The following is a 17220-nucleotide window of genomic DNA, read 5'->3' on the forward strand; positions in this document are numbered from 1 at the left end:
TGCTGTCAGATGTATAAGGCAAAGATAAGCATCCATGATAGCCTGTTGGCCAATCATTAGAATTGAAACTTTGGCAGCCCCCTGAAAGAGGAAGATAAATACGATAAGGCATCTGTGTGAAAAAGCTAATCCATAAAACTATTGACTAACTAGTGCGCTCATAAAAGAAATGACGTGAAAGTCATCCATGCAAATTATGATTATTCTTCTAAAGGAATGCTTGCAGACTGGAAAAAAGGTCTTACTGATTGAGTGTTGCTATGTTCCATTTGCCGAATTAACAACAGAACTTGAAGGAAAGAAACCTGAACAAGATTTTAAGGAATCTACCTAATACTTGCATACAACCCTGTAACCACCCTTAAAGATTGCTATTATTTGGAAAGAAGAGAAAAAAACTTCAAGATTGATGATGGACAAAGGATACAAAAGTGACCATCAATGTATAATTGACCGCCTTATTATAGTAGACCTCGATGTTGACTGAAGTTGCATTCAACAACAAAGGTGAGAAGCAGTCCCCATCATCATCCACTGCCGGACTCTCCATTAGTCCTTCCAAATGATATCTCTCTCGATCTCCATCTAATATAAGATATGAAACAGCTTAGGGAGGGTGGATTCATGGGAAACTAAGATCTTGAGATACTTTACGTTTAGCCAATTTTTGGAAATGGATGGGGAATCTAATGAAGATAGCAATCATAAAGAAATAATTCATACGTGGAGAGAACTCAAATACCATTTTGGGGGGAAGAGATTCGTGAAATCTGGGCTGCAATTTCGATATTGCAATGTTTCTCCATCTCATAAATTGGTGCTGCAGCAAGAGAGGATTAAAATCACTCTACATAGAATATGAACTGAAGATCAAAGTAAAGTATAGATGGAGCATTACAATGTTTCTTTCTCCACATTTTATCCCGCGGAGATTCTTGGAACACCTGAGATGAGAAAACTCCAAGCTGTTCAAGAAGTTAGTGTAGCGGGTAAGTACTTAGACAATCATCAATAAATTAAAAAATTCCATTCGAATGATGAATAATAGATTTAAATATCGTCGTCCAAAATGGAGAAAATGGCAATATTGAAATTGTAAAATAAAACTTAGCTTTAGTACAAAAGCAAAAAGCCAAGAAAGTTGGATTTAGGGATATTGCTAATAAAATAAAAAAGTAACCGACGAAAACTCATGACCATTTTTTAATGATAGCTCAGAAATGCACCAAAGCAGGGCTCAATCTTTGAACATACTAAAAATTCACATAACAAAATTCCAATTTGGCTGTAAACAAGCAACAGGAAAATGTATTGCAACATAAATACGATGCAAACTCATCCTAAAATACTTGCATTGCATAATCATCACCAACTAGAAACTATGGAGAAGTTGAAAAATTACCAAATGATAAGGATTAGATAACATGTAGTCTTCTTCTTGATTTAACTCTCCATCTTTTGCACTGCAAAGTAATTGTAAACAGAACTATAGCATAAGAAATCAAATGAAACATGCAAACCGAGCTCTGTTGACTAGTTAATAAATACTTACACATAAAGCAATGAATATCAGCAGTACATTGAGAATGAGGAATCATATGCAAAGTTTGTACTTGAGATGAAAATACGAAATGGCAAGCATACAAAAACCTACAAATGTTACCTGTTAGCTACAATTCGAAGTTGTCTAAATGGCCATATATATACACCTTCCACTCTGATTTGCACACCACCAACATTGTGTTCATTGTCAAACACGTCTTGGAAAATGATGATGCCCTGTTGTCCACAATAGAGTCAAGAACTTATACAAAAGACTATGACATCGAAACAGAGTCAATAACAAAGAATTCATGATATTCAACAACCGAAAAATAAGTTAAACAAATAACATGACAGATACGTTTTGATGTCGACTTAATAATTTGATAAAGGGCACAAGTATATCATTGACCAAGTGACCATGGCTCCAGGAACATTGCTTGGCATAAAATACCAAAGACAGCTTTAAAATACACATTATTGACATCGAAACAGAGTCAATAACAAAGAATTCATGATATTCAACAATCGAAAAATAAGTTAAAAGAATAACATGACAGATACGATTTGATGTCGACTAAATAATTTGATAAAGGGCACAAGTATATCATTGACCAAGTGACCATGGCTCCAGGAACATTGCTTGGCATAAAATACCAAAGACAGCTTTAAAATACACATTATATGTACATTCTTATCCCACAATGGAAGTCCTCACCATGAAACCAAGTCATGTCCCAAAGGAAACACCAGACCCTTCTTAGGGTTCATCTTTAAGTGAAAACGGTAATGGGTACCCACGTTCAAACTATTTCCAACATCAACCAGAAGGTATGATCCGCAAGTCAAGATCAACAGATTGGGTTAAACTAAACAATGGCGAAGCCATCTGACACAAATGCGGAAAATAATGGCACTACAGCACTCTGATGACTGGCTTGTTCAGAAAAGAGACTGTATGTTTATGTTTTTGGTACACATCATCTAGCACTTGAATGTGTATTGTGCACCTTTATAAGACTTCTAAAGAATCAGTTGCAAACACACATATTGGTAACAAAACAGTTTTACAAAATTACAAATTGGTACTAAACGTCAGTCCTGCTTCCTCTGACATGATTGTTACTAGAAATAGTTCCAAAGAGCTCACCTGCACATAATGTACACCATTTATTTTAGTTGGTGTACTAACTAACTCGATTATAGAATTGCCTTTGGATTTCCTGAAATCTGGAAATTTGGAAGAGCTATTTGCGGATTCTAGAAACTTCCAAGTCCCTGAAATCAGACCAAACAAAGTACACATATGTGACAATGCAAAACACTTGGACTTAACTATGTAACGATAATGAATGCGTGAAATAGTATCACAAGAAATTGAAATCCAGTTTATCAACTTCATATAAAAGACATATAACTGTACCAACCCGATAACTGCATTAAAAATCTCTAATTTACTAACCTCTATAAGTTCCTGTTATATTCCATGCAGAAAATGGACCCAAGTCACTTTCATCTTTTCTTATGAATAACCACTGCATGAAAAAAAATAGATGAATTTAGTAGGTTCACAGTAACTCAAACTTTTATTCATATTTTCAATCATGTACAGGTCTCGGATCTACATTTATTTGACAAATAGAGATTCTGATAAAATAACAGTTTTCGATCTTCTTTTAACTTTTGTACCGAAACTACTTCATAAGAAAATTTCGGTGTGCAAATATCCATGACTTCCGTTGCTACTTAGTCAACATATCAACAATGCCAAAATTTGTGAAGCCGTCTCAGAAAAATAAGTAAATGAAATTACCCTGCTAAATATGCATGAACCAACATCAACATACATATATCTTACTCAAATATAAGCAAGTGAAAACTTCTAAAAGAATAAAATAAAAATAAAAAATCCATGGATTCCACATAGGTCCAGTTGCAACATCATGCTTTTTATGTTCTAACTCAGTTTCCTTCCAAATTTTTTACAACCGTTTCAGTTCTGCACAGTGGACACTGGTAAAGCTGCGTGCAGAACTACATGACGCGTGCCCAATGCTAGCAATTGCCAACAACAGCTTTAGGCATTCATTTTTAACTGCTAACCATTTCTAAATTTTGACATGGAATTATTCTCTACCTTCAGTATCCTACAACCAATTAATTAACTTAAAACACAGAGCAGAAACTCCATCAGAAAGCATACAAAACTCCCTTCAGTACAACCTCATGAAAATGAAGTGCATAGAGCTACTAAGCTACCTCTCTAAGCTCCCCACTCTAGGAAATCATCTACATTCCTCATTGTTCTTTACCACAAACACCATTCTCACTAACATAACAAAATGATATACTTTCTTTGCAAATGTAAACTATGCACCATTCTCACTAACATAATTCAAAGTCACAATCTTTATATGCAAAATCATAATAACTGATCAAGTAATCAATCAAGAAACGACAATAAATAAATAAATAAATTCAACACCAACCTCATCGCCCCACGAGCGAGCCCTCTCTCTCAAGGGTCTGAGACCCACCACCGGCTGTAGAATCAGCGAACCAATACACAATCCAACGAAAACCCACTTCAAAAAACCTAATCTCCTCCTCCCATGGCGGCACAGAAAATCCGAATTCCTCTCCGACACCATATCGAAATCCGGGCATCCCATGTCCCAAAAACTAAAAACAAAAAAAAAAAAATCAACCCCAGAAGAGTTTGACCGGTGAGCTCAGTCGTTTCAATCGAAAGCGAAGAAGCCAAGAGGAGGGAGAAAAACCCATTAGAGCAGAGACAGCTTAAGGCTTAAGAGAGAGAGAAAAGGGGTTGCTTGAATTAGAGTCAACATTTGGAAGGAAGAAAACTACCCAATTGATCTGAATGAGAAAAGGAAAGGCCAGCGACTAATTGACCACTTAAGCAACAACAAAACACAACAACAACAAAATACAGCAACAACAACAATAAGAAAGATTTATATACTTAGAATTTCACCAACTAACTATTATATCTAATTGATTTGTATTGATTTAAACTATTGTAAAGACACTAGACATAACATAAAAATGAAGAAGGAGCAAAAAATAAAATGTGTTTTTGTTGCGGTTGTTGATAAAATAATAAGTTTGGGATTAATTAAAAAAGGGTATGATTGGAGAGTTGAAGAGCGATGGAGAAGTGGTGGTGATGATGTTCGTGGAGGAAGGTTGACATGTCTGAATGAAGGCCGCCTTTGGCTTCGTGCTTTGTCTCCTCTCCTCTCCTCTCCTCTTCTCTTCTCTTTGGTAAAATCAAAGTCAGAGAGAGAGAGAGAAGGTTCTGTGTTTGGTGGGGGTGGAGGCACGCGCTGTAAAAGAGGTCGATATCACGCTCCTATCACGAGCGGGAACATAAACGACATGTCGTGTTGGATAAAATAAACTACATGTCGTTTTTTATTTTCTTAACACAACATATTTATGGGCTGTAAACGACATGTCGTAACGGTTTTGATGCTTTTGTTTCCGCAGTCTACTTTTACTAGCTTTACGGGTTACGACATATCGTCTCACACTGAACTTTACTTTTCAAGAATCTTATATGAAAAAGTTATTCTCCTAATTATGACTTTGTTATCTTTCAAGTAGCACAAAATAATAAATATCATTTTGTCAATATTCTATATTTTCTTATCTTTTTAGCGAGGAAAAAAAAGTTATTTTTATTATCGTTTATGTACTTCAGCAGCAGCAGACTATTTGAATCAAATATTTTGATCATTTACAACAACCAACGTGTCGTTTCCAAGGTAATATATTTGTTGTCGTTGTTTACTTGTGCAGAGAGAAGACGGGAACTGCAAGTCGCTTACTTATAGGAACGACATCAACCTTATAACTAGCAAACATGTCGCTTACGCTAAGGGACTACCCCTCCAAGAAAACCTTGTCTTTAGCAAAACGAAAAAAATAAAATCAAGAAACCTGATTTCATTTTTCCAGCTGACTTTTGCTATAAGAAAACTATCTCTCGGGTCGGGTCTCGTAGGAAATATTACTTATTAGTACCCCCCACACCACAACACACACTTTATACCAAAGAGATGAATCTCCAATGTTTGGTTCATAGATTTAAGTTAGTAATCTTGATTATAAATTCAAATTTTGTGAGAAAATGTATACTTTTTTAATTCAAATTTTTGTGAAATAGTAGAATTAGAATCATAGGTTCTAAGTGACCTAAAAAAAAATCATGGCTCAAATAAGTGAACTAAATATATAAAATAATTGTCGTTTTCCTCTTATCACTTACAACAACAGAAATAATACTAGAAACGACATGGGAGTGATGGTTAAAGTGATTGCCTGTTAACGAGAATTGGTAATTCAGTACGTCATTTCATTTTCAAACGACAACAAACTTTCGACAGGGTCGGGGAACCACATATAGGGGGCGTTTGGTATGCAATAATCTTAAGGATGAGAATGAGAATCTGCAATATTACCATGTTTGGTACAAAAATTATAATTTTTAGATTCCCAAGAAAGTGATTACCATGGGATTCACTTTCCCTCATTTTGAGGTAATTTGAATACCACCCAACATGGTGTTATTCAAATTCCCAAGAATCTCAAAATTATGGGAATCTTATTATTATTATTATTATTATTATTATTGTTATTGTTATTGTTATTATTATTATTATTGTTATTATTATTGTTATTATTATTGTTATTATTATTGTTATTATTATTATTGTTATTATTATTATTATTAATGTTATTGTTATTATTATTATTAGTTTTATTATTATTATTATATTTAATAATAATAATATTTTTATTTTTATTTTTATTTTTATTTTTATTAATAATAATATTATATTATTATTTTTATTATTATGGATCTTCTTTCATACGAACTACCAAACATAATAATGTAATATTTTTGAGAATTTGAAAATGATTCCTAGATGGAACCAAACATAGTAATGTATTATTTCTAAGAATCATATTACCCTATCACTTTCTTAAGAATATGATTCCTATTGATTTCTGCATACCAAACGCTCCATAAAGGGTTTTTTTTTTTTTAACCGCGGAGATATTTGAACTCTTTCACTTGACCATGAAAAGTTCAAAAATAGCAAAATAGATTCATCTTTCCTCAAAAACGACAGCAAACTTTCGACAGAAAACGACGTAACAGCGGTAGTAACTTCTCCTTTTATTTCCCTTCCAAAACCGACTGGCCAGTCGTCACTCTCTCTCTCTCTCTCTTTGCCGATCAAAAAATGGAAGGAAAACAGGGCGTGAAGGGCACAGTGACGGCGTTGTCGTCGCTGTACCCGACAGAAGAGGCCCAGAAGGCGGCGAAGCGCGTGCAGGACACGATCGCCGAAAAGCAGCAGGAGTTGGAGCGCCTCCATGGCTTCATCTCCGACAACACCAACCTCATCAACCTCGTCCAGAGACTCCCCGACAACCTCCACCACGACATCATGGTAATCGCCCCCCCCCCCCCCCCCAAAAGAAAAAAAAACCCGAAAAAAAAATGGAACTGAATTTGATTCTGTCGTCGTTTGTTTGGGCTGTTTCTAGGTTCCGTTCGGGAAGGCGGCGTTTTTTCCCGGGCGTTTGGTACACACCAATGAGTTTCTGGTATGTTAGAGAGATGATTTTCTCAGCCGCCAAACAGTGCCACTAGCTTTTGAGTTATGCCAATGTTGTGATTCCGTTGCAGGTTCTGTTGGGAGAAGGTTACTATGCGGAAACGACGTCGAAAAAGGCGGCGGAGATTCTGAAAAGAAGAGGGAAGGCTTTGGAAACCCAAGTCGATTCCTTGAACGCCATGATGCAGGACCTCAAAGCTGAGGCTTCGTTTTTCCATACAACCGCTTTCGAAGCCGCGGTGGGTTCCGAAAATTTTGTGATTTGGGTGTTTTCTAGTGTTAATTGCCATTGTAGATTCATAGTCGAAATGCGATTTGCGAAATGATGTGCTTATTGTTTTTGCTTGACATGTGCGTAGGAGGGCATTGTGGAGATAAGAGAGGATTATGAGGATGAAACTTCCGTCAAAAGCGAATCCGAACCGGGTTGGTTATTTTCTTTCTGACTTGGTATTGTAAATGTGGACTGATATCAGATAGAATCAGGTTTGATTTTTGTTTGTTTTGTGTTGTGTTGATCTTGAAGTATATTGTTGGGTCCATTCCTTATTAGCTGAAACATTTAGGACAATTGGTAGCTTGACATTGTAACAGAACATATCAATTTGAAGTGTTTTATGGGTTCATTGATCAGGGCTTAACGGCTGAAGAACTTTATAAGTTTCCGAAAATTGAAGATAACACAGGTCAAGAAAATGAATTTCAATTGTTTGTGGAAACATATAAATTGGTACAACCGATGATAAAAGAAAGAGATGTTGAATTCTTTGAGAAAGATTTGATCTGGTTTGATTCCTATTAGAAGTAGAAGGCACCCGGTGGGATTCTCATGCGCAGACAGAAAAATTTCCAACTTGTATCAATCAATCGAATTTGTTGAACAAGTAGTATTAACCATACAAATTAGAATATTCCAATGCGTGTATACATAATGTATGGTGTATGATCGTGTTTGCAAAAATATAAGAAATAGAAGTATCTTTGTTCTTTACCATGACTCGATTGGGAAGTAGATTGAATACTTCTATTGGTGCTTTTTTCTTTACAATAAACCCATTTTTTTCTCTGTAGAAGTATTGGAGACATATTTTGTGACCAGACCAATTCTTCGATCTTTTTTCTTTTGGTTTTGCATGCATAAATTTATTTTAATTAGTGTGTTGGAACTTTTCTTTTTGTTTGGATTTGTCAGTTTATTTTTTACCCTAAACCAAGTTCATGTTGGGCCCATTGATGCTATATTTCAGGACTGCTTAAGCAAGTTTCTTCTAGTTTTTCTGAAGCAGACAACAAAAGGGTTGCGGTTGAAGATAAAGAGTTTGCTCGTATTATGTCCAGGATGGATGAACTTGAGAAAGAAGAACTAGAAGCTGACGGCAACGATGAGAGTGATGAAGATGAGCCAAGTAAAGCTGATATGGATAGCATCGCGGAAAAACTATCAAATCAGGAGATAAGAAATGCAGAGGTAACATCTAAAACTCTTGGCTTGAGAAATTGAGTAATGGAGCTCAAATGCATTGACTTTTTTCTTTTTTTTTTTAATTACTTGCTCACTTTTCTTGGTCAAATAGAGGCCAGAGTCAAGGAAACCTCTGGAGCAGGCAAAGAATAAAAATGTGGCTACTGAAGAAATTAGAAATGCACAGCACCATGCTCATCAAGATATTGCTGATCAGTTAAATGTAAATAATTTATGTTCCTTGTTTGTCTTTTATTGATTATCAGGACGCTAGATATGATATAATACTAATATTGTTCCTGTACTTTTTACTATCAGTGTACAGGTTTGACAGTGCAGTCCATACCCAAAGGTTATTCCTTTACCCAATGTTACATTGATCCGGGTTTGGATTTCGTTGGCATATGTGCCAAAGTGAATTTTTGTTTGTTTACTAAAGTTTCTCAAATATTTGGGGTGCCCATTTTAGAAGATGATTCGAACTTTAGGTGAAGGCTATCACTATTTCTTTTTGAATCCTCAAGTATTTTTACGTCATTGGTTATTTGAACAATTTCCTATTGTCTGTTCTATTGATCGCAAGATAGTAATGTAATATCTTACTTATCCTTTTGAGAAAGTAGAATGTATTGTATGTGGGCATTCCTAGAAAACAAAGAAGAAAACATTAGTGCAAGTCTGAACTTGTTTTATCTGCTCTCTCATTTTTGCATATCTTAGGTGGCATATCAAATGACTATACTTTGGCTAGTGATGTGAAAAAGCCTGCAGAGAAGACTGTGATGCCTCCAAAAGCGGAAAACAAGGTTCGAGCATTTACTTCTCCACAAAGTGAGGTATTTCAGCCTTATTTCTAGCCATCATTCTCGCTATTGTACTTTCAGATGTTAAGAGTCCTATACTGCCTTTCATGCCTGAATAGAAGAAAAATGATTAATTAGATTTGAAAGTCATTATCTTGTTCGTAGAGGTGACACGCCAAGCCTTGATTACGAGGCAGCATAAAATTTCTTTTTACTCGGTCACTGAACTTGTTAAGATGTCAGATTGTGTTTTGAAATGCTTTCGTGCCCTAATTGCATGATGGGCCTGTATGTTCATCATTAGTGTTATATTTTCTCTCATCTTTGGTATGACGTGCATTGAAATGCGTTCTTTGACCATTTTTTAGTAGAAGAATGTTCTTTTTACCCCTCAAATGTTTCTGATGGTTGAGAGAGTTTAGAAGTACGATTTTACAACTTTACATGCTATCATTTTTTAGCCATATTACTGTACCATCAAGTTTTTGTTTTACAGGTTCCTCTGGAGACTCCAAAGCCAAATTTTGATAGTAAACTAGTAAGTTTCATTAACACTTTAAGCGTCATTTGCGAGAAATAAACGTAAACTGTAGAATCCATATTTGTGAACCTTTTGCGGATGCTCTCACGGTACCTGTTCTTCATCGTATTTTTCTTTCTTTTTTTTTTTTGGTGCTAAAATCTGTTCTTCCTCTCATGCAGGCTTTTACAGGGTCCATTGTTGAGCACGCTGACAATATAGAAACAAGTTCAAGAAAACAGACTCCATCTCAGGTAATTCGTGTGTAAAAAATAGTCAAAATGCAGTGTTTATATTGTCGCTGATGTGAAATAGTGAAAGATGGGTTTTGGCTGTTGCAGTCATCTGGCTCTCAACCTTCAAAGCCAGTGTCAAGATTCAAGATGCATAGAAGATAGTTAGCGCTACAAAAAGTGGAAGGAGAAATGAGAAGGATACAACGAGCAGCTGCTAATACAACTCAAGATACTGATCTGCCTTGGTCGATAAAGGCTGGTCTGAAATTCCAGTTAAAAGTTTTGAAGAAGTTGGTGGAAGGGTGAACCAAAAAATCTCCCAAGTTTTGTGTAAAGCAGATCTTTGTTTAGCTTAAAAATTAGGGGTGGCAATTCGTGTCACGTGTTGTGTTCGTGTCGTGTTTTGATCATTTTTTTAAAATTTACAGTCAACCCGAATACGACCCGTGACACGAAATTTTTTAAAACCCGCAACACGAACACGACACGACCACTTTACGAGTTGACACGACACGACTTGAAAATGATTCGTGACACGAAATTGACCCGTGAATCCGAAATTGACATGAAAATTATATACTTTTATTTAGTTTTTTACATATTAGAAATAACTTAAAATCATAACACACTAAATTACAATAACATCCATTGAAATTAAGCAAATAATAGTATAAGATTTTGAGTATAACTATCATGATATTACAAGTTCATAATAAAATTTAAAATATGTATTGAAAAATATATGTTTTTTTTAATTTTTTATGAGTTTTGTGTCGTGTTCGGGTTAGGTGGATTCAACCAGAAATTGACCTGTATTTTTCGTGTCAATTTCAGGTCGACCCAATTCTAATCCAAACTTTTTTTTTTCAACTTTAAACCGCAAAATTCGTGTCGTTTTCAAATCGTGTCGTGACTCATATTGTCAGTCTTATTAAAAACATTGATTATTTATTAATACGTGAAAACTAGGTTTAGTTCCTGAGATGCCCATATGATTGATTGATTTTATATCAAATTTCAATTCCAATGTAATTGGAATTAACGGCTCAATGTGAGATATAGAAGCCAGCGTTTCTCAACTTCTTTTCAACAATAAAATTTATTAAGTGTGTCAATAGACTCATTCCTAAGGAAATTCTGATCTGTTCAATTTTTCTTTGAACTATTTTTGACTTCTGGCATATAATTCTCCGAAAGGTAGAAATTTCGACTAATATAAAACAGCTATACAACAATATGTACAAGTAGAGTTAAAGATAATGTTCTAAAAACCCGTCATTCGTTGGGTATCTCCTTCGTCTATTGTAGTCTCTAAGCACTTTCTCCCTCTCTGAGGGAGTCGCAGATAATAGCCACTTACTAAAATCAACCTCTCCCATGCCCACAGATTGAGCAAGGAGGCTATATTGAATTCTTTTCCTGCCCATGGAAAAAGAGGTAGAAGAAACATTTTCTTTCCCATCTCTGTCTTCTGGTTTCTTTCTCCGAACGACGGGCATGGAATGTTTCGGACCATCATTCAGAGGGACAGCCTCCTCCAGCTTCCCTTGTGTTCCAGGACCGAAGTTCACAATATCCTCGTTGCGATGAGCATACACAATACCTGAAAGTAAAAGTTGAAAATTTCAGCTATTCTATCAACCTAAGGGCAATTGATGCAGTTGCTAAAACCTTTGGCTTCTTAGCAGTGCCTTATTCTTCAAGGAAAATGGCACACGTCATAAAAAAAAAAAATAAAAAAACAGTTTTATGACACATCATGGAGTGAAATAGTTGAGATAAAAAATCATTGTTGCCGATAACAGAGAATCTTGTCACGTATGTATTCATGACATTTGTAATAAATTTTCCATGATGTGTATCATTTGATCCATGTAAAACAAACGTTTAAAAATGTGACAAGTGCCCTAAAATTTCTCCGACTTACCAAGATCTTCAAGCGTTGGGTTACTTGAAGTTTTTTTGGAGTCATTTTCAGATTCTGGTGACGGCACTGGATTGGCTTCTTCTGGAGGAGCGGAACTGTTTCCAAGTTCGGTTAATTCTTGTTTTCTGCTGGGGGGATCCTTGTCTTGTTGTCCTTGCTTTTCATTCAATTCAACGATTTCACTCGTAAAGAGCTTATCAGAAAGATCACGGAACAAATTACAAATCCCAAAAAGTTCTCCTTGAAATTCTTTGCAATCCTGAAAGAAACCAACAGAATGTGTGGAAGACATTTAACGTTTAAACACAAAAGCCAACAGATCTATTTCTCTACCTGAACACCTTCAAAATATCTGTTTTCCATTTTTCCAGAAACAGCAATGTTTGCTAGCTGCTGCTTGTACACCTGACGTGAGTATACAAGTTCCTCCAGTGAACCAGCAGCGATAAGGCGGAAAACCACCACATGACGCTTCTGCCCGAAACGAAATGATCGGTCCTGAGCCTGCAAGTCTTGAGCAGGATTCCAGTTTGGATCAAATATCACAACACGATTTGCACTAACAAGATTCAGTCCAAGCCCACCAGCTCGAGTTGATATCAGGAAAACCTAAAAGGATACGCAAGCTATCATTTAGCCAGCAAAATACAGGTCATTTAAACCATCATCATTTGATTTGAAATTCTTACCTGTTTGCTAGGGCTTATGTTGAAGTCATCAACAAGAGACTGACGCAGGTTGGTCGGTGTCGAACCATCAAGTCGTGAAAAGGAGCAGCCTTTTCGTATAAGGAACTTTTCCAGAATATTCAGCATCCTGCAAAGTATAAGGAAGATCACCGACATGTCGTGGCCATAAGAGCAAGTCAACTATTATATATGAAAAGAAAAGAAAGAAAAAGGGTAAACATATTGGCAGAGCATCAAAGTTTTCAAAAGTCACCTAACAGAGTAACTGAACAAAAGAACTTTGTCACCCTGTGAAATCCAAGAGAACAACAGTTTCTCCAATGCACGCATTTTGCCACAATGTTTAACATCACTAAGGCCCATAAAACTCTCGTTTTGGGTGTACCCTCCTACCAAATCGACATCGGAGCCAAACACAGCCAAGGCAAATTCTGCATCTCTCTTTTGCTTATCTGGATCATCTTTAGGATTAGGCTTGATCAGCTCCAGGTGATTGCTTATCTGCAAAGCATACCCAAAATGTAACATGCTCAAGAACAATGGCAATACAAAATATGATTCCATATGAATATATACATGTGCATGTATTTCATTGTACTAAAACAACAAGAACAAACAAACGTTTGAAATTCATACTTGTTGGAGCTTGACGAGGCAAGGAAGAACAATGCAAAAGGGGCATGAATCGCAACCATCAGGACTATCCCTGTGAAGGTAGGGCCAAATTAATCCATTTGGCACAATCCTTTTGCAACAATCGGATTGAGTAAGGGGACTTCCACAGCTACATGGAAGGTCCTTATTTATGAGGGCCCGGACGTCTGGTAGCTGTAACATTCTACGATATGCCCGTTTCTGCAATTCACTCATGGCACAGAATACAACATTATCTTCCTTTCCCATCATGAGATGCCCAATCGTCTCTTCTTTGGTCCTTCTCAACATATATTTACGAAGAACAACCGCTAGATGTTGTTTTCGCTCATTTGCAACGTGGACAAATCTTTGGGGAGCTGTTGACCTTTGACCATGCTTGAGCGGCTCGTCATAAAACTCCCGGAAGTGTTCCCGAGTTCCCAGAGATCCTGGTGCAATGCAGTCAAAGAGATTGAACAGTTCCATAATTTTATTCTGCATTATGGTTCCTGTGAGGCCAAAACGTTTTAAGGTTTTAATTTCCAGACATGCTACATAGAGTTTCGATCTCTCATTCTTCAGCCGGTGCACTTCGTCAACAATCACAATCTCCCATTCAACTCCTGACAAAATGTTTCCTTGGATTCTGTATGTGTCAAAGCTAGTAATAAGTACTTCAACTAAGTGTGCTTCTAGCCTATCATAAATCAGACCACGGTTTGTGCCATGGTAAATAGAAACGCTGAAACTGGCCCACTTAGAGAATTCACTTTCCCAGTTGTGGATGACTGAGGAAGGGCAAATTATCAGTACAGGGCCTTTCTTTCCTAATTGATTATTCTTCAATGTTGTAGAGTCCACAAAATCTCCATCTTTATCATAAACAGCAGCCAAGAAGGCAATTGTTTGAATGGTTTTGCCCAATCCCCTGTCATATTAAAAAACAAGGAGTGAGCTTTCTTCCCCTACCAAGGACCTCCATATGGACAGATTTCACACACACAACACACACACACAGAATTCACCCTTCAATACATGGCATTGCAAAAAGTAAATGGCTAAGAAATATTATAGGTAAAATTCAAAAGACACTAAGAAAGAAGATGAAAAATAATAGATAAAAGTTCAAGAAAACATTCATACATGTCATCTCCAAGAATACCTCCATGGTTGTTCTTGTATAAACCATACAAAAACTTAACACCCTCCCTCTGATGCTCAAGTAACCTGCAGTTTATGGACGAAGGAACCTGCAACAACAGAAAAGAAACAAGAGAGAGAGAGAGAGAACGACACATTACTCAATGTCTACGGATACACGAGTACCTATGTCTACAATACTCAACAAAAATGTGAAACATACGTAGGGGGAACTTAGTGGTAGGGTATTTTTTACTGGCAGAATATAGATTTACACTGTCAGATCACATCAGAACCACATTAGATTAAAGGAAGTAAGATAACTTAACAGAACTTGATGAAAATGTCACGGATAAAAACTGCATCCTCCGTGGGGATTTTTGTTTCGTTTTTTACCTAGCGTTCTTCACATACTACCTTGTTCATTCACCGAGTTTTCAGTTTTAGATTTCTACAGTAAAAAATTCTCAAAAAATATCACATCTAATTTTGTCTGTTACAGTGAAAAACTCTTAAAAAATGTCACACCTCAGCTTGAATCCGCAAAGTGAACGAGGTAACTTTTCTACGTCTTGTAAGTGACATAAAGTACTAATTAGGATTTTCCATAACGATTAAGCATCCGAACCAAATTCAGCCACCATGTATTCTCACAATTCCACACTACTCTTATCAAAGTGATGCACACACAATTCTTTCCGCTAAATCCAATCACTTCACACCACCAAACGACAGAACAAGACAAAACAAATCAAAATCACCAATTTGCCTCGAAATCCATCTCAACACATCATTCAGGCAAAAAAAAAAAAAAAAAAAAAAAAAAAAAAAAAAAAAAAAAAAAAAAAGAAAAAATAAATGAACTGGGCAAGTATGAAATCACCTGTACGACATGAATTTCTCCCTGCGATGACAAGACCAAGGGTTCGTAGGGTCCCGTCTGATCAAACTGAAATTGACTCACTTTATGAGGCCTCTCGATCACAAACGCAAACTCTTCCGCTTCTCCTTGCTTTTCCTCCTCTCCATTATCGTCTTGTCGGACACCGCCATTACTTTCACGGGGTTTGGGGGGTTCGATTGAGGGCAGAGAGAGCGGATCTTGGAGGCGCAGAAGCTGCTGCGACAGAGAGGATTTCGGGGGCTTTCTTGGGATTTTGGCTGTGGAGTCCGAGTTATGGGAAGTCGAGGTCTCTGTGCGAGCTTTAATGGAGGCAAAAGAAGAAGAAGATGAATTTGTGCATGGCTTCAGAGTTTCTTTCAAGGCTCTAAGCGACATGGGTGGCAACCGTTTTTTTTTTTTTTTTGAAAAATGCTTTTCGAAGTGGTTTTGTACTTTCGTTGTTGTTCTCAGTTGTACTGAAAGTGATTAGCCGCCCAAGGAGTTTTGGGAGGGCCAAGAAAGTTTAGTAGGCCTTTTTCTATTTATAGATTTGACTTTTTTCATTCAAATTGAAGCGTGATATTTTTTTTTTAAATTTTAATTATAAAAATATTAAATATAATATTTTTTAAAAAATTTTAATTATAAAATTTAAAATTTAAAATTTGAATCATAATATTAATAAATTCTTAAAAATTTGATCTGGGTTCCTTTTTTTTAAGAAAAAATAATTTAGATAATTTATACGAATGGTTTCTAACATTTTTAAAAGGTGTCAATTTGGTCTTTAACTTTTTTTTGACGAAACGAATCTCAAACTATTTAAAAGGGTGCAATGTAATCTTTTACGTCAAATGTCGTCTAAAAAGGTAACGATACAGTGCACATGAGATATCACGTGGCCCGTGTTTTAGTTGAAAAGATGAAAATGCCCTTAATTACTGTTATCTTACTTGTTTTCCGCCCCAATCTTCGAGTACTCAGTTTTATTTTTTTTATTCATTCCGTTCATCTTCTTCATTTGGATAGAACGATTTAGGGTTTCAGACCGGTGTTTGGGGATTGCGTTTTCGAGCAAATCACGCATGGGACAGTTCTTATTCCGGACCAGGCTTCAAATAGTGACGGCAACGGTGAAAGGCAAAGTTCAAAATTGGGTTGACGATGGTAGTTCGGCGGAGAAAAGCCACCGATATATCGTAACTTTCTTTGTTTCTGGACCGGAATTTTATTCCTATTTCTTGGTAAAATGAATAACCTAAATGAGACCATTTTTTGGGGATTTTTTCTAGAAAAGTGTTGTTATGGTATATGGTTTAGTTTTGGGAATTTTGTTTAGGAATGTGTTGTTTCCGCAAGTTTTTTAGGGGTTGATTCAGTGGTGGTTGTTAGTACTATATTATTTGGTTTCATTGCACGAGATAGTAGATTCTTAACTTGGTGTTGGTTTGTATTCAGTGAGGAAATATTATAGTAATTGTCCTGAGTAACTGTTTATTTTATGCATTGATAGTTTGATTCAATGTTTATTTTATTCATACACCTAAAAATTTTGCAGCTCCTGATAATGTTGATATGTACACTTTGAAAGTCCACCATGGCGGTGGCATATTTGACAGGATGGCATTATATGTTATGTTAGAGGTGAAGTAATTTTTTTTATTGGGTTGACAATGGGTAGCATACAGAGAATTGGAAGATCTTGCAACTGAGATTGGGTACAAAGGCAAT

General features: G+C 36.2%; 3 protein-coding genes across 6 annotated transcripts in view; 1 reads left to right on the forward strand and 2 right to left on the reverse strand.

Annotated features, from left to right (window-relative positions):
* The window catches only part of LOC21393624 (transmembrane E3 ubiquitin-protein ligase 1), a 7783-nt gene extending 2933 nt beyond the window's left edge, over nt 1-4850 (reverse strand). For 2 of the 4 annotated variants that reach the window (XR_002901739.1, XM_024162427.1), the window contains exons 1-10: nt 4032-4850; nt 3005-3077; nt 2693-2820; nt 1664-1779; nt 1403-1463; nt 899-965; nt 743-820; nt 428-585; nt 246-305; nt 1-81 (exon numbers count right to left, since the gene is read on the reverse strand). The exon at nt 1-81 is cut by the window's left edge and continues 76 nt beyond it. Coding sequence is in view for 3 of the 4 variants with exons in the window: in XM_024162427.1 (XP_024018195.1) it covers nt 1-81; nt 246-305; nt 428-585; nt 743-820; nt 899-965; nt 1403-1463; nt 1664-1779; nt 2693-2820; nt 3005-3077; nt 4032-4214 (1005 nt within the window). In the remaining variant the exon portion in view is untranslated. The remainder of the gene's footprint in view (nt 82-245; nt 306-427; nt 586-742; nt 821-898; nt 966-1402; nt 1464-1663; nt 1780-2692; nt 2821-3004; nt 3078-4031) is intronic. The other 2 variants (XM_024162429.1, XM_024162428.1) reach the window with 1 other exon arrangement.
* A 1939-nt stretch (nt 4851-6789) lies between these two features.
* Nucleotides 6790-10595, forward strand: LOC21393625 (RNA polymerase II subunit 5-mediating protein homolog). The gene is made up of 11 exons (XM_024162437.1): nt 6790-7025; nt 7123-7182; nt 7265-7432; nt 7553-7619; nt 8441-8661; nt 8768-8878; nt 8974-9007; nt 9376-9491; nt 9955-9996; nt 10161-10232; nt 10320-10595. Exons 1-11 carry the CDS (start codon nt 6816-6818, stop codon nt 10374-10376), a joined length of 1158 nt encoding a protein of 385 aa, XP_024018205.1. The 5' UTR covers nt 6790-6815; the 3' UTR covers nt 10377-10595.
* A 797-nt stretch (nt 10596-11392) lies between these two features.
* Nucleotides 11393-15992, reverse strand: LOC21393626 (switch 2). Its single transcript, XM_010093187.2, has 8 exons — nt 15490-15992; nt 14610-14716; nt 13467-14394; nt 13084-13331; nt 12831-12957; nt 12475-12750; nt 12142-12400; nt 11393-11817 (listed from the first exon to the last, which is right to left on the reverse strand). Exons 1-8 carry the CDS (start codon nt 15883-15885, stop codon nt 11465-11467), a joined length of 2694 nt encoding a protein of 897 aa, XP_010091489.1. The 5' UTR covers nt 15886-15992; the 3' UTR covers nt 11393-11464.
* Nucleotides 15993-17220: the final 1228 nt, after the last annotated feature.

This window comes from Morus notabilis, unplaced genomic scaffold, assembly GCF_000414095.1.
Source record: "Morus notabilis unplaced genomic scaffold, ASM41409v2 Scaffold290, whole genome shotgun sequence".
Lineage (NCBI taxonomy): Eukaryota > Viridiplantae > Streptophyta > Magnoliopsida > Rosales > Moraceae > Morus > Morus notabilis.